The sequence below is a fragment of the Tursiops truncatus genome, chromosome 8 (genome assembly GCF_011762595.2).
Source record: "Tursiops truncatus isolate mTurTru1 chromosome 8, mTurTru1.mat.Y, whole genome shotgun sequence".
In the NCBI taxonomy this organism is placed as follows: Eukaryota; Metazoa; Chordata; class Mammalia; order Artiodactyla; family Delphinidae; genus Tursiops; species Tursiops truncatus.
The window spans coordinates 44907908-44933148 of NC_047041.1; the positions used below are offsets into that span (position 1 = coordinate 44907908).

Genomic DNA, 25241 nt, shown 5'->3' on the forward strand with positions numbered 1-25241 from the left:
TCAGAACTCAAAGTATTTCTTTGTTATTAAGTCACTCAGAAATGTTGATTCACTTAAACAGGAAAGAACTGATTTGTAGCACTGCCTTTTGTCACAACAAAATCAAGGACAGTAATATAAGTGATGACATTAAAATGGGGTGAATTCTTATTTATTATCACATATTTTTAAACTTAAACATTGACCTTTAGAGTTAGGAACCACAGTTCTGATACACATATCACAAGAAACTACATTCTAAATTTAACTTTTAAAAACAGCAGTGGTCTTGCCAAATACAATGATCTTTTAAAATAATTTTTTAAAGGTTACTGGTACCATTTCTGATTTTAAGTGGAAATAGTCATTCATCTCTTCTCCTAACAGCTCAAATTATGTTTAGTGCTGTCATCACACTTCCCTCCCTTGCTTTCATTCTATAAATGGAAAACCAAGGTGGTAGGAGGCCTGGAATACTAATAGTAAGGCTATTACTAATACATATCTGAAAAATTGTCTATTTAACTTAAGTAATACATATACTGCACTCACAGAAAATGTTTAGTTTTTATTTTTATAAAGTTACTTGAGTTCCTAAAAAAATTATTATTAAAAAATACATCACTTGCCAGTGGTAAAATCAGAATATTTTAAGAAATCTAACTGCACTTCCACTAGTCACTTATACAATATTTTAAGTCTTTATGTTCTTTTGTGACACATTTTCCCTAGTATTTCTGGCCTGTAGCAGGACAGATACCCGAGTCATTATATTGCCAACCCAAAACATCAGATGGCAAGAGAGCCTTGACATGTTAAACTTCACAAATACAAAATGTTTGTACTAGTGCCTTAATGGGGATTCTATTACAGAGAAGGGAAGATACAAAGAAATCAGATGAATCTGAAAACCATGTCTGCTTCATTCCTACTACTGATTGATGCAATAGTAATATATGCATTTTATCATTGCTTTACCAGCTATAATGGCATGCAGTTCATCATCCAGATTTCTGACCCAGCGCAGGAAGCAACTAGTACCCTGTATCAAGAAGAAAATACAATGACTTCAGTTGTTTCAGTTCTAGGGAAAAAATGCATGTAACATCTGTAATGGGTGAGTCATTAGCTGACCTTGGAGGCAAATTGGTGATATTATTTAAATCAAACTGAATATATGATTGGGAAAATTATGAACAGTAACCTGTTATAACGTTACTGTTTGGATAGACCCTATTAAGAAATTATACATAAAATTTTCATTGTAATGATTTTTCAAAATGAATTCAAAAATTCTACTTTTGCTTAGATGTAGAATGCCGGGAAAAGTATCACTCCCATTCTAACAAGGAGAAAAAGCTGGATAAGCTACAACTCTGTCAAGTCAGAATCCTATAGTTAGAGAAAACATTTTTCAATATGAAGGTGAAATAAAGACTCTCTCAGAAATTTCGCACCAAGCTGGCGGGTAATCCCCATATCGGTGTGACGTGCTAGCTCGGAAGTGTTTTCTGCTGCTGTCATGGTTCGTCCGCTAAACTGCATTGTTGCTGGGTCCCAGAACATAGAACATCGGCAAGATCGGGGACGAGCCATCGTCAAGAACGGGGACCTGCCCTGGCCCCTGCTCAGGAATGAATACAGGTATTTCCAAAGAATGACCACAACTTCTTCAGTAGAAGGTAAACAGAATTTGGTGATTATGGGTAGGAAGACCTGGTTCTCCAATCCAGAGACGAATCGACCTTTAAAGGACAGAATTAATATAGTTCTCAGTAGAGAATTCAAGGAACCTCCACAGGGAGCTCATTTTCTTGCCTTAAAACTTATTGAGCAACCAGAATTAACAAATAAAGTGGACATGGTTTGGATAGTGGGACACAGTTCAGTTTACAAGGAAGCCATGAACAGGCCAGGCCATCTTCGACTATTTGTGACAAGGATCATGCAGGAATTTGAAAGTGACACATTTTTTCCAGAAACTGATTTGGAAAAATATAAACTTCTCCCAGAATATCCAGGTGTTCCTTCTGATGTCCAGGAGGAGAAAGGCATATTTGAAGAATATGGAAAGAACAGTTAATATGAAAGTGTTTTCTGATCTATTTCTGATCTATTTCAAGCCTCCTCCTCCCCGCCCCCCCCAAAAAAATTATGTAGTTTTTGTTGTAAAGACTTTTGTTGACTTTAGATCTATGGATAATTATTTCTAAGCAAAGTACCTTTATTCCCCATTAATCTTAACTAGACTGTATCAGATACCATTCGTGAAACATTTCTTGCTGTAACTGCCTGAATGACCATCAAGGGTCAAGAATAGGTTACGAGCACCGGCCTAGGGTAGAATATCTACCAAGACAGCCCAAAGTGGGAGAGTCCCCTGGTAGCATAAGTTGAAACCAGAGCCTATAGAGCTAGGAGTTAGGCAGATGGGTCCAAAGGTCAGAAATAGTTTATAAATAGAAGAGCTAGCACTCAGTTATTAAAATTAGATCAAAAGAGGGACTGTGAATTACTCTATATCACACTTGTGAAAAATATTCTGTTCACTCAGACCGGGAGTCAATAAGTTGAGAACGCCAGGATATTCCACACGGATAGTAAAGAGGCAGGTATGACACTACCTTTTCGGTGGTTAAAAGAGAAGGTCTGAGACCTTAAAAGACTTTGTTTCTGATCTTCAGTGAGATTCCATGAGATGTTACAATGATGAAACAAGAAGTGGCTGCTCTTTACAAAAAAGAATAATCTAATATCAAGCATAATGGCTAAAATTAAAAATTCAAGGAGGTAATAAATTGAGAATGAATATTGCTAGAAACCAAAATTAGTAAGTTAGAAACTAAACTTCACAGAATTAAAAAATGAAAATTAAAACATGTTTTACCCATCATGTTAGCAAAGATTTAGATTAAGTATCCAAAAAAAAAAGAGCATTTTCTGCCTTATAAATTGGGACAAACTTTTTAGAGTGTAAGTTAGCAATATCAATTAATATTCAAAATATTCTGGGTTTGGACCCAGAACTTGCACTTCTAGAAATTAGTCCTGAACAAAGAAATGGACCCAAGAGTATTTGTTGCAACATTTTTTTTCAAAGTTGGAAAGAGCCCAAATGTTGATAAATAAGAAATAACTAACCAATATGTCTATAAAATGTAACATCTGCAGCAGTTAAAAAGGACAAAATACTGACAGAAAAACGCCAAAAATTGCTAAGCAAAAGAAGCAAATTGTGTATAATACTCAAAATGTTTAATAAATGTTAATGTGGGGGGGGGGGAGAAACAAAAAAAAAGACTCTCTCAGACAGATAGAAGCTGAGAAAATGTACCACCTGCAGACCTGCATTACCAGAAATGTTAAAGGTCGTTCTGCAGGCAGAAGGAACAAGATACCAGATAAGAATTTACGTATAAAAAAAGAGATGAAGAGCTCTGGAAATGGTAAAATGAAGGTAAATTTAGAAGACATGTTTTTCTTACCTTTAATTGTTATAAAAATGAATCAGCTGTCTAAAGCAGTGGTCAGAAAACTATGGCCCACTAGGCAAATCTAGCCTGCCACCTGTTTTTACATGGCTCATAAGCTAGAATATTTTTACACCTCTCAATGGATAAAAATAAAAAACAATAATATTTTGTGACATATGAAAATTATATGAAATTCTAATACAGTGTGCTAAATTTTTATTGGAATACAGCCATGCTCATTCATTTATCTATTGTCTATGGCTGCTTTCACACTATAACATCAGAGCTGAATAGTTATGAGTGAGACCATATGTTCCACAAAGCTTAAAATATCTACTCTTTGGCCCTTTACAGAAAAAGTTTTCTGACTCCTGGTCCAAAACAAAAATAGCAACAGCATATTGTGGGGTTTATAACATATGAAAAGATAAATGAATTGCACAAAGGATGGGAAGGAGGAATTACAAGTATGATGTGGTAAGATCCTTACACTATACTGAAGTGGTATAATAGTATTTGAAAATATTGACCAATAAATTAAAAATGTTTATTATAAATGTTAAGACAGTCACTAAATTTTAAGACATATAAATAATAAGTCAATAGTGATGACAGAATATAAAAAATACAAAAAAATTAATATAAATTTAAAATACATTAAAAAATACTCCCAAAATCAAGGAGACAAAAAAAAAAGAGCAAAGAAAAAATGGAACAAATATGAAACAACTAATAAGAAAGTAGATACAAACAGATATAAACTCAACCATATCAATAACTATATTAAATGTAAAGAGTCTAAATACACCAATTAAAAGACAGTGATTACCAAACTGGATACAAAAGTAAGAACCAACTATATGTGGTCTAAAAGAAACCAACCTTTAAACTGAGGTCACAGAAAGATTAAAGAAGGAAAATATACCATCAAATATAATCAAAAGTAGCTATATTAATAGTAGACATAGTAGACTTCAGAACAAGGAATATTACCAGGATAAAGAGGAACATTACAAAATGGAAAAAGGGTCAGTTCACCAAGAAGACACATAAGAAATAAGGTTTGTTTGCCTGACCTTCTCTTAATTACATTCTTAGGAAGATGCAAAAAATTGATAAATTTTTCAGAAATCACATATGGCTTTGGAACATGCTGTATGAATATTTCTTATAATAGATTTTCTGACCCAGTTGCATTTTCCTTAGTTTAATTACCATTAGTTTATATTACCTAAGCAAATAAGTAGCAAAAATGTAAACAAACAAAAAAGCCTAGGCTCTCAGATATGCTGGATGGTGGAGAATAACCAACCTGGGCTAAAAATGTTGGAGATAATCCACATATAAATATTTAAGGGTTTATCTTAAGAGTAAATACAAACTCTATGACACAAGAAATGAAAAAGAATGTGAATATAAACATATTATCACCAATATTCTGCCCTATTAACTCTTGTATATATTCAAAGATATAAGTAATGCTTCCTAGTCAAACCATATTGAAAATGTTTTCAGTGTTAGTAATATTTCATAACAAGTGATTAACTATAGTTTATAGTTTGCCACTCTTTCCTTTCCATTTCAAAATACTTTCTCCACATCTACCTTTTATAGGTAAACTTTATCATAAAATGAAACACAACCATCTTATCCAAAATAATTCCAGAATTCAGTTTTTCCCAGCATTTTCTTTTAACAACTGTGTGTGTGCACATGCACACATGCATGCACATGCATACAGGTCGACCTTAGTTAACACATTTTACCTTTAAATTTTGAATATCAATTTTAGATGTTTAATAAAATATGTCAGTAATATGATTTACATATTAGTGATTCCCATTAAACAAAAGGCCATTACTTCAAATTGCAGAGTGTTATGTCACAGATGATCCCTATATATGTGTTTAGGTAGGTGCTTATTATATATGTGTGGGTACATTTATAGGAACATGCAGAAAGAGGTGGAAGAATGTTAACTTTGTTTATTTGAGAGAGTACAGTAGAAAGAGTGAGTGAGTGGGAGATGGAAAATAAGTCATTGCTTATATCAGTTACAAGAGAAAATCCTTACTCTTTCTATCAAAGGTTGATATCAGCTAGGAGGGTCTGAAAATGTTTAAATTAATAATCAGGTAGTAAAATTATTCAGAAAAAACAAATAGATACATCACTTTTGATGTTAGAAATATCAGGAAGTTCATATTTTCTCAGTGACTACATTGTTGAAGAAAAGAAAATGAGTTTTTGAAAATCTTTAATATTATGTATAAATGCAAATATATCTACACTTTCAAGCTTTAAGAGAAGAAATATCTCCAGCCTCTATTCCCAACATAATGTGCATATTTGGTGATGAGATATTTACGAATACTACAGAAAGAAGTATTAAAAAAAAAATGACAGGGCTTCCCTGGTGGCGCAGTGGTTGAGAGTCCGCCTGCCGATGCAGGGGACACGGGTTCGTGCCCCGGTCCGGGAAAGATCCCACATGCCGCGGCGCGGCTGGGCCCGTGAGCCATGACCACTGAGCCTGCGCGTCTGAAGCCTGTGCTCCGCAATGGGAGAGGCCGCAACAGTGAGAGGCCCGCGTACGGCAGTAAAAAAAAAAAAAAAAAAAAAAAAACAGATGAGCTAAGGCCGTATCTCATTTTAACAATAGCCATGTTATTTATTTCCCACTTTTCTTTCCTCTTCTGAAAGCCTTACCTTGTATATACTAACAAAAGAGCCCAGAAAAGCTCCGAGCTGGAAGTTTTCTTTATTGTAGAAGAGAGAAAATAGCCGGGATGGCTGTGTAAACAGATGCCTAAATGCAGAGGGAATCCGGAGGCAGCACTGGATCAAGTATCCCACGCTAAACATTCTGATAAAACCCTAGAGAAAATTGGGAGGAAATTCTGATTTACAACCAAATTTTGAAGACAGATAGATGTAAATTTTATTGTTGCAGAATCAAAACGGAACTAAAAATATTAAGACAAGTTTATATCGCAGCCATTTTCAAAATTAAGTCCTAAACCTCAAACAATTTTAAAACAATTGCCTTAAAAATAAGCGTGAAATCTTGCAGCAAACATACTTTCTATGATTTACAAAGTCTTAAAAAGTTTCCCAAGCACTGGCCAAGTCTATCTATGTACCAAACTTCTACTTCTTGACATTTTGTTGACATAACTGGGATTTATAATCCCTAAACCACAAATAGTTTTAGAAACAAAAGCACTGCAATTCCAAAAAAAATAGTTAACAAAACCAAATGCTTTGGGAAATTTTAACAGAAAATGTCTCTTAATCATTAGTTTGAACAGAGATTCTTTTGACAGAAAATAATTGTATTATCTGTTTAGACCTTTGGTGTCAACTATTTAAACAATCAAGTTTAAAGAATTTTCCAGGAAAAGAAATAATTCTATCTAGGTTTTTACTTCTGTGCTCAATGTGTCAAGCTGAAACATCTCTAGGGAATGGCAGCTTTAAGGTAAACTAAAGAAAACCCGAGAAAGCAAATTTGCCACAAATCCACATTTGCTGTCAACATTTCTCCATATTACCTGCAACTATCTACAGTGTAAAAGGGAGGAAAGGATGACTAATGTTGGTCAATTTCATTTCACTCTTTAGGAAAATGAAGTTTGATGTCACTTAATGGTGAGAGACTGAAAAATTCCAGTCATCTCAAAACAAAATGTTATCAAAAAGAATAGTATTTTATACATGATTCAGCCAATACACTGTAATACTGATCTCCCATCGTCCTCCTCTTTCACCCCCACTGGAATGGAAAAACGTCTACATTCTTAGCAGTGTTTGCTGCTAAGTTTCAAAGGTCAGGTTTGTATCTTCGGTATGGCTGCCTTCTATTTTTTAAAAAAAAAATTGAGTTACTATGAAGAAACATTCATTAATTTACCTGAAACTACCTAATACCTGGTTAAAACATGAAAATTAAATTGTCCAAACAATTAGCATGAATTATCATGCATTTGCTTAACTGAAACTGCCTAGTGTTTGTTTAATGCATGAGGTGGTCACACCTGTATCTTGTCACTGATAATATCATAATACTAACCTAAGGGTTCAAAGATCACACTCATGTTCAACCATTTCACACTGTTTTCAAGAGATCTATTCATCCTTCCATCAATTCACCCTTTCATGTATTCAGGAAAGAGTCAGTGAATGTCTCTCATGTGCTGCTCATCACACTAGATGCTGGGGATAGAGTACTGAGGACACAAAGCTCTTGCCTTCATGGAGCTTCCATGCTCATTAGAGGAAGAGAAAATCAGTAAACAAATAAACATAAAGTAATTACAGATTACAATAAGTGTTGAGAAGGAAGTAATCAGGGCACTGGGAAAGAAATTAACAGGGCATCCTATATTAGACTGAGTGGTAAGGGAAGGCTACTGAGGATGTGACGTTTAAATAGACACAAAAGAGAAGGAGCTGGCATGAGAAAAACATTTTGGGTAGCTTGGACAAAAAGCACAAAGCCAAAAAAGAGATTGGCAGGTATCAACAAAAAGTTCATGTGAATGGAGTATAGTGAGTTGGGGGGAATGTTAATTCATCTGAATATTCACTCAGGGGTATGATTTAACATGAGGTGTAACTGAGTCCATGGAATAATGAGGTGCACTGTCAAAATATTTTGCTATACTTGTGATATAAATTCCTCACCCACAAATCTCCAAATAATTCTACATTCATGGACATAATATAACAATGTAAACATAAATTAGCAAGTTTATAGTACTGGTACACGCTTGAAAGAATGACTACATTTTTTCATAGCTCAGTAATTCTCACTAACTTTCTCGTATACTTTTTTTAAAATATCACCTCTCCTCTCCCCAAATTTCTCAAATATCTCTAATTTAGTCAAAATGCTTTTCTTAGTTCCCCTCCTGCAGTTTCCCCCTGAACTAGAATTATGTCCAATTGGAGGGAATAATAACCCTCTCTGGGAGCTTGTAGACTTTGAGGCAGCCAGCAACATTCTTTTTTTTTTTTTTTTTTTTTCTTTTTTGCCACTTTAAAAATGGGGCAGGAAATCAGATTTGGAAAGAGTGTGTCAGAAACTACTTCACAACTGAAAAAATACTCTACTGCTTTTACCCCTGGTTCTGTCTTTGAGTACTTTAAAGGTGTAAGTGTTGGCCTGGGTGCGCCACCAACAACACTCGGCCACAGGCATTCACATTCATAGGCACTAATGTGATACAGTCCCTCCCTTTCTAGAGGGACGGTCAGGAGGCTGTCTTTTGGGGTGCTGTACAACTCTGTTCTTCTCATCATCAGTAAAGTGGGGATCAGATGTTGTAAGAAAGAACATAAATTTCTAAAGCATCAGGATTGTTAGAGCACCATCCAAAACTAAAGAACTTGTAGCAGATGGTGCCACCTGTGACAGACTAACTGCAATGAAAATTAACTTCCTTCTCAGAGTTGGTGGGATGGGGGATGGGGGGCAGTGGCAGGCATGGGATGGGGGATGGGGAGAGAGCACAGCCCTGGTACACTAATATATTAGGGAGTGGGGAATTTATGTCAGTGGGCATAACTAACTTTCTTAATGTAGAACAACTGTGGACATGCTCCAGTTACCGTCATGCCTTAAAAAATGTAACAGCTTTACAAGTCCAAAACCAAATGCCACTGTCCCAGATTGTGCAGTGTATGTGAGTGACTGCTGATCCCCCAGCACACAGCACAGTCCAGGGGCCTTGTTCTAAGATGTATTCTAATGAGGATACATTGCAAAGTACAAATTTTAATTTTAATTTGACTTTTTCTCTTTTTTGTTGTTGTTGCTTCACCTTCTACTTTGCAAGTTTTACATCTATTAAGTAAGCTAATGTAAAAATTATTTAACAAAGGATCTGGTAAGTGAATACTAAAAGCTAAATTGTTATCTATTTCTCACAAGTGTCTTATTCTTCAAGTCAAATGCAAAGAATGATAGCAATGATTGTCAACTTTTCCACTTACTTTGAAATTATGTTTTAATAAATAAGTTTTTTCTATACATATTCCCTGTGGTTATTAAAGTAGATTTTATATACTTACTTTAACGCAATAAGAGATGCAATTATCCTCATAGTGTTTGCAACATCTATGCCTTGGTCCATGCTTACATCTGAAATTAAACCAAAAAAACTAATATAATTAAAATGTGTGTGTATGCGTGCGTGCGTGTGGGTGTGTGTGTGTTAATCTGCTTAAAACTCTCTAACCAAAAAAGGAGAAAACATTATCAAGTCATTTCTAAATGTGTGCGTCTTTTGATTTCTTAGGACATACAGAAGCAAAGCTAACAGATTTTTTTTCCCTTTGCTGCTCACCATTTGACACACTGTATAAAATACGTGACTGCAGTCAAAATACTTGAATGTGGAACAGAAAAGCCATATTGGTAAATATTTGTGACTAAATATGAAAAATATGTATATGTTATCTCTATACTCTGCCAAATCTTTTGGAAGCTTTAAATTGTTTATTGTAGCGTATAATGGTCATAAATCATCCATGACGTCAGTACTTGAGCAAAAATCATAATGAGAATGTGCTCAGGTTACAGGAATTTATACTTAATTATATTTGAGAGAAAACATCTGGGAAAGAAACATGATATAGTATTAGAATTTAAAATTCAGTTTTTAAAATAAATATAGAAATAGAACATGCAGGAATTCAAAAGTAGGTTGTGATTTAACCGTAAACAACTTAGTCTTCCAGTGTTTAATAAACATTTCTGCTGGGAGGACTACTATTCAAGACACACTTATTTTAGTTATTTGGTATGTCTACTCCAGGACTATTTATTCACTCCAGGCGTAAAAAAGTAAGTAGAATATCTAATATGGGTTTAACTCTCCCCCTTTCTCTTTGAAGAGTTCAGTTCCAAAATAAGCAGTCTTTATAACTCTTTCAGAATACAATTAATTAATGATCTTCATGGTTGGAACACATTAACTCTTTCTTGTTTATGATAATAACTTGCAGAGTGATATCCTAGCTCTCTAACTCCATTTGCAAATTGATTATAAAGACCTCCGAAATTCAATGCTGCACTGCAGCTGGAGTATACAGGCAGCCTTTCCTAGTCAAGGGTGACAGCAATAGTTCATTCCTTATGTCGTTAGAATGATATGACATATCTGGTCATGCGAAGTTGTTGAGTGATTAAAGCTAGGGGCCTGAAAAGGGGTGAATCAGAGAAGGACTGCCTTATGTAAATCATCACTCTTCATACTTCTAAGTGTCCTCTTCAAAGACATCTCTCAGCCATGGCTACCAGAACTAACACAGAAATTATTAAACTCTCTTTGCCAGTGAAGTTAAATTCTGTTATCAACTACACTGTCATTTAATCTTTCCTAGTCTTTCATTAAAATGGCTTCCCAAGTACTGGACTGCCAGTCTCCTATGTCATCTGCTCTGCTTCTATATTATCCTGCACCTGCTTTCACACCAATGGACCCACTGAGGCTACTCTGACAAGTTCTGCCATGGCCCGATCAGCTCTGATACCCAAGGCTTCATTCACCCCCGTCACACATTCTCTGCATTCCCCTATGATTCTTGTTGACATGATTCCCATTAACGGGATCCCCTACCACAATTATTACTGCCGTCTACCACCCCTTTCTTTCCTTTTACCTTCTTCTGTGGTGTACAGAAGAAGAGACAAAGTCTTTAAATTCAGTAAAAGTTTTGAGTACCTACTCTGTGCTCGTGTAAGTGAAGCAAACTCCTATGTTATTTCATTTAATGCACGCAACACTCCTTAATAAAGTTAACTGATGAGGACTTTGGGATGTAGAGTGGTTAAATCACTTGTTCAAAGTCCCAAAGCCAGGAGGGGCAAAATGAGTCAAACACAGGTCTTCAGATTTCTTAAACGGCGTCAGCTTCCTGTAGTTGATCCCCTAACTTTCTATACTGCCTCCTTACTCTACACTCTCTAAAATAGCACAACAAGATTATTTTTATTGGCTTGTATTCTAATTTTAAAACTTTAAATTTATTTTCTTAAGTATCTTAAATATTTGAAATGCAAATGAAGACTTATCTGTATGAAATAGACTTCTTTGTATAACATACAAATAAAGATGTCTTATTTTATTTCCAAAGCCCTAAAAATTTCCACTCTTGCAAAATATCCTTCACTTAAACTTTGCTCCTTATTGTATCTATATCTTCTTAAATCTCTCTTGGAATTTTTCTTTCTCCTTTCCACACTTGAAACATTCGATTAGCACATATTAATCTGTTTCCTGAAGTTCCCTATTCTAGCCCCCTGCAACTCTGCTTAGTTTGAAATAGAAAAGTATTTCGATTTCATGTAAAACTATTTTAAAGGCAGATAATGGTCTATAGTCCTGCTAGAAATAATAAACAACATTCACTTGCCATCGTGTGCCTTTTTATAAAACTCTATGCAGTTTCTGGTAAAAAAAATATATATATATATTACCTGAAAAGAAAACAAAAATACCTTGGCATGGTACAAATGTTATATAAAATGGTGACAAAATGTGCTAAAATATGAAGATAAAGAACTCACACTGAATCCACAAGCTTCCTGACTAGAGCAATTATATTCGTTCCTCTTGGTTTTTCCTCATGTTTCTCAGTCTTTTGTTCCACTTGTGCATATGCCGCCTCTGGTGAATAAGAATGTGTGGGAATTTCTTCCTTCCCAACAATGAACCTAAAGAAAAGAGCACAATGAGAGGCATTTTTCCCCTTAAAAAAAGAAAATCAGTGAGAAAATAAACTGATTTTGTTTATATACAAATACACTGTGGACAGTACCTTATCATTTGAAATAATATTTTCCACAATTTATATAAAACTAGTCATCCTTTAAAAAAATAGGCTTTTGAAATCTGAATACTCGGAAAATGTTAATAGCTGTTTATTTAACAGTGCAGGCATCTTAAAATCAAATACAGCATAGCTCTTTGATGAAACACCCTTTTAACTTAGGTCACCGCTTTTTTAAGGTATTATACAACTTAAAAGTTTTTTCAAACAAAAAGGCAGATGAACTATTAACTTGGATCTACTAGTTAATGACAAAATTGCTATTATTTTCTCTAAAATGGACTAACAGTTACAATTGAATGCATTTCTCATTTTTTTACTCTAAATTTATATCTAACGTCACTTTGAGTCATAAAACAGCTGCAGTACAGTAGGTGGTCATCTATATGCACATGAGAAATAGAGGGAACTAAAGAATGAGAATCAGAAAGTGGTTAAGAGTCTGTGTGTCTTCCCCACATTATTAGAAAATCTTAAATTTGATGTTATTCTAATCTACTTACTTCTCTTTGGAAAAATCTAATATCCAGGAGAAGACACCATTCCTCTATCGTCAAAACTGGACTATATTTTTCCAAAGACAATACAAAGAAAACATTACCAACCATTAGATATCACTCAATCAGTATCCTTTATCAGAGTTTTCATTTTTGCTGTTTTCACCTTCACTAGAAGAGTCACTGCTCTTATAAAGAATAACTAAGCTTTCCTTAGCCAATTCTGCCTGCTGAACCTTCAGAAAATATCACAAAACATAGATAAAACAGGAGACCAATAACACTACACTAAAATTCTAGAACATGGGAACTCTGGCAAATTTAAATACTCGTAAAAGAGAGAAAAATTGTTACTATCAACAATTGCAACCCATCTCATTAGGACAAACTTGATAAAACATCTAGTTTACCAAATTGTAAGGGGCGTGCAATGAGATTGTTTGTCACCAGATGGCAGCTGTGCCTCCTTGGTAACTGCTGGTCCAAAAGAATTTGGTTCCTAATCGTGGGTGTGAATGGTGCTCTTTATAAACAAGGTAAAACTATGCTAGAACAGATACAATATCTCTCATACCTTTCCTAACACTGAAAGGAAAGTGTTGCTATTTTGGCCAGGACCTACCATTCGGATTAGAGCTCACTTCCTTGGAGAAGCTGCCCCTGCCCCAAGCTGGAGTGAGTGAGCCATCCTTCCTCTGTGCTCTCACAGCCCAGTGATCCCCCAGTACTGGAAGCATCTTTTTAGTAGTTTCCCTGCCCCACTAAACTGTGGGATCTGTGAGACTATAGATACCTTCTTTGTTATTATATCCCAGTGCCTGGCACATAATAAATATTTAGTTATTTATTATGTCGGGCACATAATAAATATTTAATTAATACCTAGCAAAGGAATATCGTAATAGCGAGCATTTTCTGAGCATTTACTACATGACAGGCACAGCACTGAGCCTTGGACAAAGATTAAATCATTTAACCCTCATAGCAAAACACTATGAAGTAGGTACCATACTTTCCATGACAGTTAACATGAAAAGGCATCTTGTCCACAGTCAAAAATATCAGCAATTATTTGAACCCAGAACTGTTTAACTCTAAGGCCTGGGGTCTTAGTCACCAAACTTTGTACATTATTAACTATGTTTTAAACTACGATGAATCAGCCTTAGTCTACCTTCAGATTCCTGCACTGGCTCTTCTCCCGTGGTTCTCTCCTTGACTCTTTCTATTCCCCTAACTTCCACTATTATCTTACAGAACTAGCAAGAGTGAATAACTATTTTTCCAGAATATTTTCCTGTAACACAGAGAAAATGTTAAGTGCAAAGAGTCCAAGTCAGCTCTTCATTATAAGTGGATTTGAAGAAAACATATGCAAATATCTGACACGTTCTGAGTTTTGGCAAGGACTCTGGGAGTCTAAGGAAAGATGCAGGAACAATGGCAGAGTTTTTCTCTTTAGGAAAACCAACTTTTGATTTTGTCACCAACTTTCAGTTTAAGTTGAAACTTAATTTCAGTGAAACTTAATTCACTTAATTTAATTAATTCAACTTTAATTAATTTAATTAAGTTTAATTAATTAAACTTGATTTAAGTGAAACTTAATTCACTTAATCTGTGAATGCAACAACAACAAAAAGCTATTTTCTAATAAGTTTCATGATCTTTTAATGAAAAATATGACATGAAGAAATTACTGCTGTGTGTTATGATTTAGTTACCGTTACCAAAGAATTTCCACAACCAAAAATACTCTATTCAATAATAGAGAAAGTTTAATTTCCTAATGTATGTGAAAATGTTTGGTGAAATATAAAATTCAACACCAATGCTAACCAACATCTCTACAGTATCGACCACGTGCCAATTACTGTGATAAGAGATGGGCTACGAGGTGAAAAGAAGACTCCGGTGACTCTAGTGAAGCCTATAATACAAAATGTGTTGGACAATGCACGAGTCCTGCCCTAACAAAGCCCGTAATCTGGTACCACACAATTAAGGGCTTCATTTTCCAGTAATTGTTCATGTGTAGCTTTGTCTTTCCAAGCTCCATAAACAGAGAGTTCTTGTAATCTTCTTTAATACCCCATACTGTAAGGCACATAACAGGCCCCCCAAATAGTGGCTGACTGACTGATTTTTAGGGGGAAAATTAACAAATTACTCTGTTAATGAAATGTCCACAAAGCCACTTTTGTGACTTTTAAAATTACTTGCAACTTAAATAGTGGAGTCAATAAATATTTATTACAATTATGTACGATGATATTACTTTTTGAAAAAAACTTGTAAATTCTCTTAACATAAAGATAAATAAAATATGCAACTTACCTAAGTGCAGAGAATGTAAATCCTTTCAAACCATCTTTGCACCTAAAACAATAGAAATTTACAATGATAAAATAACTTGTTTTGAGATATAAAGTAGTAGTATTAAATAGCTATTAAATTTTTTCCTGAAAATGATTTTCTTTTAAAGGTGAAACTCTTTTAGGACGATGATCTGAGCAGTACAAATGGTCAAACAAACAACAAACAATGAACAAGCCATCTTACACAAAATGATTAAAATGATAATGACTTCCCATGTCGTATTAACATAATTTAAGGCTCAATTCTCAGATTTGCAGGTTGAAGAGAGATTTAAAGTAAATCTTCTAAGGGATCCATGTGGACTTAAAATGAAGGCTGGGAGCGGAGTATTCTTCATTCTAGCCAATCCCTGGGGGAGCAATTTGTTGCGAAGAGAAAGACCACATACACCTGCTGGGTATTATGTACAGGTCAATTCAAGGTCCTGACTTCTCCCTATTTATTAATTCAGTGGATGCAGAGCAATGTAGAGTTGGCAGGCACAAAAAGGCTTTAAGTTTAGTTAACAATTTTAACTTCTGAGTAAACCCAATCAGAACAGATAATGTAGCAAGAGGAATAGGGGGTGGAGGAGGAGAGCACAGAGAGAAGATTCCAAATATTATTGAGTGCTTACTATTGCTGGGCATTGTTTTGGGCCCTTTATATGTGTCGTCTCATTCAATTATACCACAACTCTTATGAATAGGTGTTTCTCTACTCCACAGCTGTGCAGAGGCCCCCCAGATGTGGTAACTTCCCTGAGGTCACAAAATAAATAGTAGTCAGAATTCAGGAAAAACAAAAAAATGACTTCATCTGACTTAAAAGTTATGGTTTTCTCTTATACCTCCTCCTAAAACAGTGTATTCCTTTTAACTGGGGAAGACTCAAACTACATGGCAACTGGGGTAGGGGGGGATTCTCACATCTGCAAAAAGTATTTAAACAAGATTTTAAAATGGGGGCGTTACTATCCTGGTCTTAATGGTCTGCTCTATAGGTATGATCAAGTTACTAGAGAATCTTTGGGTAGCTAGTGTCAAAATTCCTTGGAGAAACTATAAAGATTGGTGATATAATGATGCTCTAACATATGTTAATATTAGACACTGGATATTCTCAGACAAAAAGTATAGCCTTAAATCTAACTGGACAATTCTTTCTGTATGCCTTTTATATGAAAGGTCACAAAGGAAATGAACAAAAATATAAGAAATCTATCTAAAAATTTTTAAATATATATTTTTATTGGAGGACATAGAATCTCAGGGAAAAACTTAATCCATGTGCACTGAGATGTTTTAAAGCACTTAAGAATTCAATTAAGCAACATAATCTACTTTGTGGTCATGTTAACAGTGAGAATGTAACCAGAGAATTTAGCTAACATACTATATAATTATCTACTCTGTATAGAATGAGGACAAAGGCAAAATAATTCATATGTTAAAGTTAAAGCGTGTATGGGAAAATTATAGCATTAAAATTCTTAAAGTTATCTGTTTCCATCTGAAGAAAGTGTTTCTCAGTAATTTAAAACCCATAACTGAGTAATTTCTAGATAGGTGGGGTGGTGAGGGGTTAGGCTGGGAGTCTATTGACTAGAAAACAGAAAGCAGATTGATTAAAAGATTATGTACAACTGGGAACAAATTTTGGCTCTGGTATGTTATTGTTAAAAGATAGCCATTTGTCTTTGTGCAATGCTGAATAGATAAAGGATTCTGACAACTTGGTCTGGTCATGATTGCATATTTGTGACCTTAAACAATAAATCTAACTGCAGACCAAACATCAAAAAGTAGCTTTCAAATATAAAAGGGCATCTACAAATGAATCTGCAATTTCATTATGATGGAAGTTTGGTTCTTTCAGCAGAACCCTGTGGGAAGCACTTCATATTGATAAAGTCTTAGCATGGATTCAAAAGGGGCTATTCTTCTTTCCATTCATGTGTATAAGGTCTGTTAATGTAATTGAGGGTCAGATGTCTATGTCAAAAGGACAAAAAAGTAATTATTCCCAGAAAAAGAAACTTTAAAATAGTAATACTGCCCTGCATTTTGACACCGAAAGTATTGTCTGAGCCCTAATCTAACTATGAAACACTATTGTAATCTGCGTTAAATGTAAAAAGTATGATATAAACATAAAGATTTATACAAAACAGAGCCCATTAAAAGGTGCCTCACTGTTTGATGGATTCCGTTATTATAATGTAAATCAAATCACATTCTCCATTCGTGTATTAAGGCTCGCTGATTTATTCAACAAATATTGACGGAGTGCCTACTATGTGCAAGCACTGGTTTAGGTTCTAAGGATGTAACAGTGGACAATATAGAATCTCTGCTTGATACCACTGACATTCTAGAAGGGGGAGAGATAGGATTAAAAAAAAAGTAAGTATGTCATGTGGTGATAACTGCTATGGAAAAAAGCAAAGCAGGACGAGGGGAGAAACAGTGATCAGGTTGGGCCTTTTGTTTGTTTGTTTTTAACATAGTGTAGTCAGGAAGGGCCTCTCTGAGAAGGTGGAATTTGGTAATTTGAACAGAAACCTTACTGAATTGAGGGAAGGGCATTTCAGTCTGAAGGAAGAGCAAGCACAAAGCCCTTGATAAGGAATCTGCATGGCATGTAAGGAGAACAGCAAGTGCATTACTGCAGCTGGAGGGAAGCAGTGGTAGGAAATGAGGTCACAGTAATAGCTGTGGAGGGAGCCAGTGGTCTACAATTCCTGTAGGCCCTGTAGGCATGATAAGGACTTGGGAAGGTTCTCAGCAGAGAAGTGACAAGATCTGTCTTAAATTTTAAGATAATCACTTTGCTGGTTTGAAAACAGACTACAGGAGGGCAAGGTTAGAAGCAAAGAGGCGTATTAGGAGGAGAAATGACTGTGCCTGGACTAGATCACAGTGGCAGAGGTGGAGGGGAGTGGTAAGACTCTGAATGTATTTCAAAAGCAGAACTGGTGGAATTTCTTGATAGTTTGAATGTGGGGTACGAGAATTTACAAATTATTAAAATATTTTGGGTTTGAGCAAATGGAGGGATACAATATCCATTTATTGAAGTGAGAAAGACTACAAAAGAAACAGGTTTGAGGAGAAAAATCAAAGTTTTGTTTTAGATATGTTAAGCTTGAGATGCATGTGAGCTATAAATGGAAATATTAAGGAAGGAAGCAGCTGGCTATATAGATGTGGGTTCAAGGGAGAGGTCTGATTCGTTTATAAGTAGTACTTAAATCTATGGGACTAGATACAATCATCTAGGAATTAAGTGTTAATAAAGAAAATAGTCAAGGACTGAGTATTTTTTATTCCATCATAACCTGTAATGCAGAAAATCTTTTCTATAAAAGAAAAAAAATAATTTCTCCTAATAAATCCATTCTCTAATATAAAGTCTCATTTTAATTTTTGAGTGTACATAAAAATAATGCATTTAACTCATGTAGACGTAAACTTTCCTATTAAAGTCAGTCTATGCAAATGACATAAATAACTAGTATGACTCAATCCACAGTTACTGAATCTCTACATTTGCAATGTTCTGTGCTATGTATGATATAAAACAAAGCCAGGAGAGACAAAGAGGAAAAAGAATTTGCAGCATTATATCAAACAACTTAGCTGATAAGCAACTAATCATAGAGAGTCAGGTTGGAATTACATATTATATACAAGAAAGTATAAAGAAGTTTAACATTATTATTAGAATAATACTCTTGGTCAATGCCAGTGGTAGAGAACCCAATAAGATAATTTTTTTTCAATTAGAAATATAAATGATAGTAAAATGAACAATTTTGCCCCAAAAGATTCTTTATCTCATTCTTAATTTCCATGAGATACTTCCACCTTTATCACAACATTGTACCAGCAGATGTCACTAGTAAGCCAGTTTTGGAAAAATTTCTGGCTCTTTGATGTGGTTTCTATATCAAACATTTTGTTGCACATTTTCGTTTAAAAACAAATTCATAGGCATTCAAAATATGAATTTTGAATAAATTTTATTTAAACTGCATTAAATTCCCCGAAGTAAATATCATAAATATGAGACTTTTAACGATAGGTGACATTCCTGTTCCTATTATTGCATATAGTTATAAAATCTCTAAGAACAACCTACCATTTGGCACCAACATAGAATCTGATGATGTAAATGTGCTGCTTTCTAGTAACCTGAAAACTCTGAGAACTATTTTGACTCCTAAAATGTTTTTGTTTAGTCAGTTTTCATTTATTTGGTAAATATAATAGATATAAAAAATGTACTTTTACAAATCTCCTTTTACATATTTCTAAGGCAGTGCATGATGCTATGGAAAGACTCTTGATATGAACAATGAAACAGATACTAGTCATAACTTCCCTATCAACCTAGCGCAAATCACTTAATTTAAGGGCTTAATCTCACAGCCTCCTAAAAAAGAGCCTGGAAGTAAATGACCTCCATAACTGGCTCATTAAATGATTTCTAATTCTGAAATTTCATCACTTACTATAATTGTATTTAATGATACTATTATTATTTGAAATAATAATGGAAAATAAATGAATTATTCTAAAATCACTCATAGATAATGATCTCACTGATGTCAAGAATTTTTTAAAAAAATAGTAACATACAAACAAAACCCTGAATTTGTTTTGAGATTACTGGCTGCTACTAATATTATTTCATTTGCTTATTGCTTTATAAAACTTAGACATGGAACTTATTCCTGGCAAAGGTTCAAAGACAACCTTTTTCTTTTTTTTTTGAAATTAAAGCCTTTCCACTTTTATTGGCATTGATAAATAATATCAATCAATTCACTGACAATACAAGTCTTTGAAATACCTTTTGCTGGGCAGGGGGATAGGACTTATTCATCTAATTAGGCACGTATCTCCATTTTAGCAATAAAATATTTTGCATATATTTTTCTTTGTAATTAAATCTAAAAAAACTGTAGAATTGGGGAAAATAGCCTTTATAACCCTTTAGAAAAAAATAACCTTTTCTTTTTTAACTTTAAGATTACAAAACGAACTACTGAGATGATATATACACTACAGAAATGCTGTTAAGTATTGATACAACAAGCAATTCTATAGATATAATCTCAATAATGATAAAAGATTACATTATTGCTATACGAAGCATCAATGTTAAAATATTATTATTAATGATAAAATATAAAATGCTGTTTATTATATAGTACAGAAAGTTAGAGAAAGTGGTCAAAAGGATATACCCCAAACAGTTTTAGCAGGCTACCTATTGAAGTAGGATGGGTTAAAAGACATGAAGGAAGAATAGAACTTTTTACTCTCTATATTCATATATCATTTAAAATTTTTTACAAGTATACATTTAAATATTATTTGTGTAGTTTGTTTAATTAAAAACATCAATATCTGAACATTTAGGAACAGATTAAACAGTGTAAAAGTTATTCATCTCTATTTCACCAATACTATGTCAGAGAACATAAGACTCGGTCAACTTTACTAAAAATACTACTGTAAAAGTTTTGCTAGAAGGCATAAAGTTACTAACTGAAACAAATGATATAGATAGAATTTTCTGAAACTATGATCCCAATGAACATGGATAACTATGTGACTACAATGACAAAAAAAGAAACACTCGTTAAGTATCAATGTCAGAGTTCTTTTGTCCTTTTTTTACTCATTGAATTGGTTAGAAGGAAACTCACATATTGGTTAAATATTACAGCATCTATCTTTATTCACTCTACAATCATTTATCAGGCACCTAACATACAGAAGGCACTGTGCTGCAGATCATTTAAGTAATGCAAAGATAAATTATATACCATCTCTGATCATTAAAAAAGATATCTACATAGTTATATATATGTTTGTCAAATAAATGAAAATAATCTTGGCTAAAAGTTCTGGCACACAATTTCCTGTATCAGTAGTGCTTTCTAAGAGCTTAATTACTTTATTTGTACTTTATGGGTTCAGCTTCAAATTTCTTTAGTCCTGCATTTTACATCATCTATCTCCTTAAAGTATTTGATTTGAGAAAAGTAGTATGGATCTTCTTCCACTTATGATGGAGATTATGTCCCAATAAATCCATCCCAAGTTGAAAATATCATTAAGTCGAAAATGCAGGGCTTCCCTGGTGGCTCAGTGGTTAAGAATCCGCCTGCCAATGCAGGGGACACGGGTTCGAGCCCTGGTCCAGGAAGATCCCACATGCCCTGAGCAACTAAGCCCATGCGCCGCAACTAAGCCCATGCGCCACAACTACTGAGCCTGAGCTCTAGAGCCCGCAAGCCACAACGACTAAGCCGCATGCTGCAGCTACTGAAGCCCGTATGCCTAGAGCCCATGCTCCAAAACAAAGAGAATCCACTGCAGTGAGAAGCCCACACACCACAATGAAGAGTAGCCCCTGCTCGCCGCAACTAAAGAAAGCCCGCGTGCAGCAATGAAGACCAAATGCAGCCATAAATAAATAGATAGATAGATAGATAGGTAAATAAATTTAAAAAAAAGAAAATGTATTTAATACACTTAACAAACCAAACATCATAGCTGAGCTTAGCCTAGCCTACCTTAAACGTACTCAGAACACTTATATAGCCTACAGTTGGGGAAAATCATCTAACACAAAGCCCATTTTATAATAAAGTTTTGAATATCTCACATAATTTATTGAATATCATATGGAAAGTGAAATCCAAATGGTTGTATGGGTACAGAATGGTAGTAAGTGTTGGTCATTCACCCTTTTGATTTGTGTGGCTGACTGGGAGCTGCTGTCCAACATCACTAGGGAGGATCATAACGAACACTGCTAGCTTAGGAAAAGATCAAAATTCAAAGTATGGTTTCTACCAAATACGCAATGCTTTGACACCATCGTAAAGTTGAAATATCCTAAGTTGAACTGTTGTAACTCAGTGACCACCTGCACATGCAAAAGCACAACTGAAGATGCTAAAAAAAATTTGGCAAAATCAAAGACAAATTGGATTTAAAACAGTCGTGCACACTGATGATTCTTAAAATATTCTATTCTATTGATTATATCACAATCACCTAAGTCATTCAGTATCAAAAATAAAAGTTACATTATTATAATATGTGAACAAAATTATTTAAAACAGAAAATGCTTAGGGACTTCCCTGGTGGTACAGTGGTTAAGACTCTGCACTCCCAATGCAGGGGGCCCAGGTTCGATCCCTGGTCAGGAACTAGATCCCACATGCATGCTACAACTAAGAGTTCACATGTCACAACTAAGGAGGCTGCCTGACGCAACTAAGGAGCCCATGTGCCACAACTAAGGAGCCTGTGAGCCGCATCTAAGGAGCCCACATGCTGCAACTAAGACCCAGCACAACGAAATAAATAAATTTTTTTAAAAAAGAAAATGCTTAAACTTCAAGCATATTGAAGGTATGAAAAGAATGATATAAGAACTTAATTATAAATAACAGTTACAGACAATAGCTGGATCTTCAATATTTTGATTTGTCTAATTATGTAATTATCATTGGTACTAAAAACAAATACATTTGGAGTGCATACAACTGAAAAGTTTAATTTAAAAAAAAAAGAATGCCTATCTAAATGCCTTGAATTTGTGTTTCACAGTTGTCTTCATTATAAAGAAAACACATACCATTTTATATAGTTATTTTGTTTTTGTTTTTTTTTTTTGTGGTACGCGGGCCTCTCACTGTTGTGGCCTCTCCCCTTGCGGAGCACAGGCTCCAGACGCACAGGCTCAGCGGCCATGGCTCACGGGCCCAGCCGCTCTGAGGAATGTGGGATCTTCCCGGACCGGGGCATGAACCCATGTCCCCTGCATCAGCAGGCAGACTCTCAACCACTGCGCCACCAGGGAAGACCCTATATAGTTTTTTTAAGTTAAATTTTTCTTATTTTGTTTTTAAAATCCCACATGAAAGAATAAACCACTTTTTCTAATCAATTTACCTAACCTGTTTTCAGGTGTAGAAGCTTACCTTAGTACTCAGCTATAATTTAGTAACTGAAACTTGATCAACAACTATAGATTTTTTTTTTTGGAATTTTCTGTTTATTTCTTAGATTATAAACACTGATAGTATGGTGATCTCTTTTTTTTTTTAACATCTTTATTGGGGTATAATTGCTTTACAATGGTGTGTTAGTTTCTGCTTTATAACAAAGTGAATCAGTTAACAACTATAGATTTTGATTGACACCTATTTATCATAAGAATATCAGAAAAACTGACATGGAATTAATTTAAAGATTTTATTTTAGCTTTTTTAAATTTAAATCTTCAGTGTCCTAATCACATATGTACACTCCAACAAGTTAAATCAATCATTTCAATTTACTACTCAGAAGCTGTGATGTGCAATTAAAATACACTACATTGCTTACATACACACAACAGGTTTTTCCTCTTAAGTCTACTATTGTTTGAAGAATAAAACAGACTCAGAGAATTCAGTTTCAACCCACATATGGCACTTAATATGAGAAAACAAAATAACTAATATTATGTTCCTACTTTAAGAAAGCTCATCTCATATACAAAAATCTGAAATTGGAACAGCAACAGATGAAGAAATTTGTGGAAGATTATTTTGTTTGCTTCGTGAACACATCATATATCTTCCAAATAATTTTCAATTGGATTCCTTTAAATAGTGAATTTTCCCAGTATGTTAAAAATATTATTTTTGATTCTGGTAAATATTTTACAGTACATTTATTTCATACAGAATGGAACACTGGTGCTTAGCTTTGTTCTCAATAACCTAAGGAAAGCTGCTGAAGCAAGGCAGCAGTTATGGGTAATCAAGTGTGATTGTAAGTCCCCAGATGATTATTGTGTACTTTTTTCCAGTGTGTTCTAAATACAAATTGGAAACATTTGGATTCAAACTTACAGTAACAACTCCAATAGAATCAGATTTCTCCTTAAACTTGGAGAGGCTAGAACTGCTTTTGCTTTAAAATCCAAACTAAGGAAGGTCATGCTCCAAGCTGTCTTCAATTGCTAAGAAACCAAGAATCACCTTCAGACTGTTTCTAAAAGAAATGTTAATTAGGATGAATTTCCCTCTCAAAATGAACTGGTAATAGCAATGCTAGTCGAACTTTAAAATACTTGTAAAAAGAGCAGATTTTATCTCCACTGGATCTAAACTGTTTGTAGTTCCAAAGGAACTGGCACATGTTTACACTTGACAAATTAACAATAGGCAAAAACCAAATTTAAGATCAAAATGGTGTTTTATATAAATTCAAGGAAAAACTTAGCAATTTTCTTAAAATCATGGCATTGCTATGGACAAAAATTATTTACATTAAACAAAATTATAACCACAATACTGAACCAATCTATTTTTTAAAGACCTCAAGATTGGCAAGTATTTTCATTTTTTCCCCTCCTATAATGGTTGGGAAAAGGATGAAAACAAATGTTTTCAATTATATAGAATCTTTGAATCAACATTAATTTATTTTCAAATGCACATTGGTATCTGTCATTAAAATAATATGGCAATTGGTTTTCATATTGAACAAAATGAGCAGCTATTTAGGCTATACTTTTTCATAAAGTTATGCTTATTTAATATCAAAGTTCAGGTCTAAAATAAATAAAACATGCATCTCCAGATAATGGAGCAAAAACAGTATTTTGGATGCTTTTGGAAAGCTATAATTTTTTGATTAACTGAGGACTATAGAGTATCCTAACTTTAAAATAAAAATCTTCGGGCTTCCCTGGTGGCGCAGTGGTTGAGAGTCTGCCTGCCGATGCAGAGGACACGGGTTCGTGCCCTGGTCCGGGAAGATCCCACATGCCACGGAGCAGCTAGGCCCGTGAGCCATGGCCGCTGAGCCTGCGCGTCTGGAGCCTGCGCGTCCGGAGCCTGTGCTCCGCAACGGGAGAGGCTACAACATTGAGAGGCCCGCGTACCGCAAAAATAAATAAATATAAAAATTTTCATTTAAAAACTACAGTTTACTTCATTCATCTCAAAGATTATGAACTTAATTTGTGTTACGTATGACTGAAATTGGGCAACTTAACATATTGGAATCTTCC

General features: G+C 34.5%; 1 protein-coding gene and 1 pseudogene across 2 annotated transcripts in view; one reads left to right on the plus strand and one right to left on the minus strand.

Annotated features, from left to right (window-relative positions):
• Window positions 1-25241, minus strand: part of TMEM135 (transmembrane protein 135) — a 241790-nt gene that overhangs the window by 9567 nt on the left and 206982 nt on the right. The window contains exons 7-11 of one of the 2 annotated variants that reach the window (XM_019948728.3): window positions 15125-15166; window positions 12028-12174; window positions 9528-9597; window positions 6162-6329; window positions 958-1021 (exon numbers count right to left, since the gene is read on the minus strand). In XM_019948728.3, the coding sequence (XP_019804287.1) occupies window positions 958-1021; window positions 6162-6329; window positions 9528-9597; window positions 12028-12174; window positions 15125-15166 (491 nt within the window). The remainder of the gene's footprint in view (window positions 1-957; window positions 1022-6161; window positions 6330-9527; window positions 9598-12027; window positions 12175-15124; window positions 15167-25241) is intronic. The other variant, XM_073808329.1, reaches the window with a different exon arrangement.
• LOC109552326 (dihydrofolate reductase pseudogene) lies at window positions 1225-2548 on the plus strand (annotated as a pseudogene).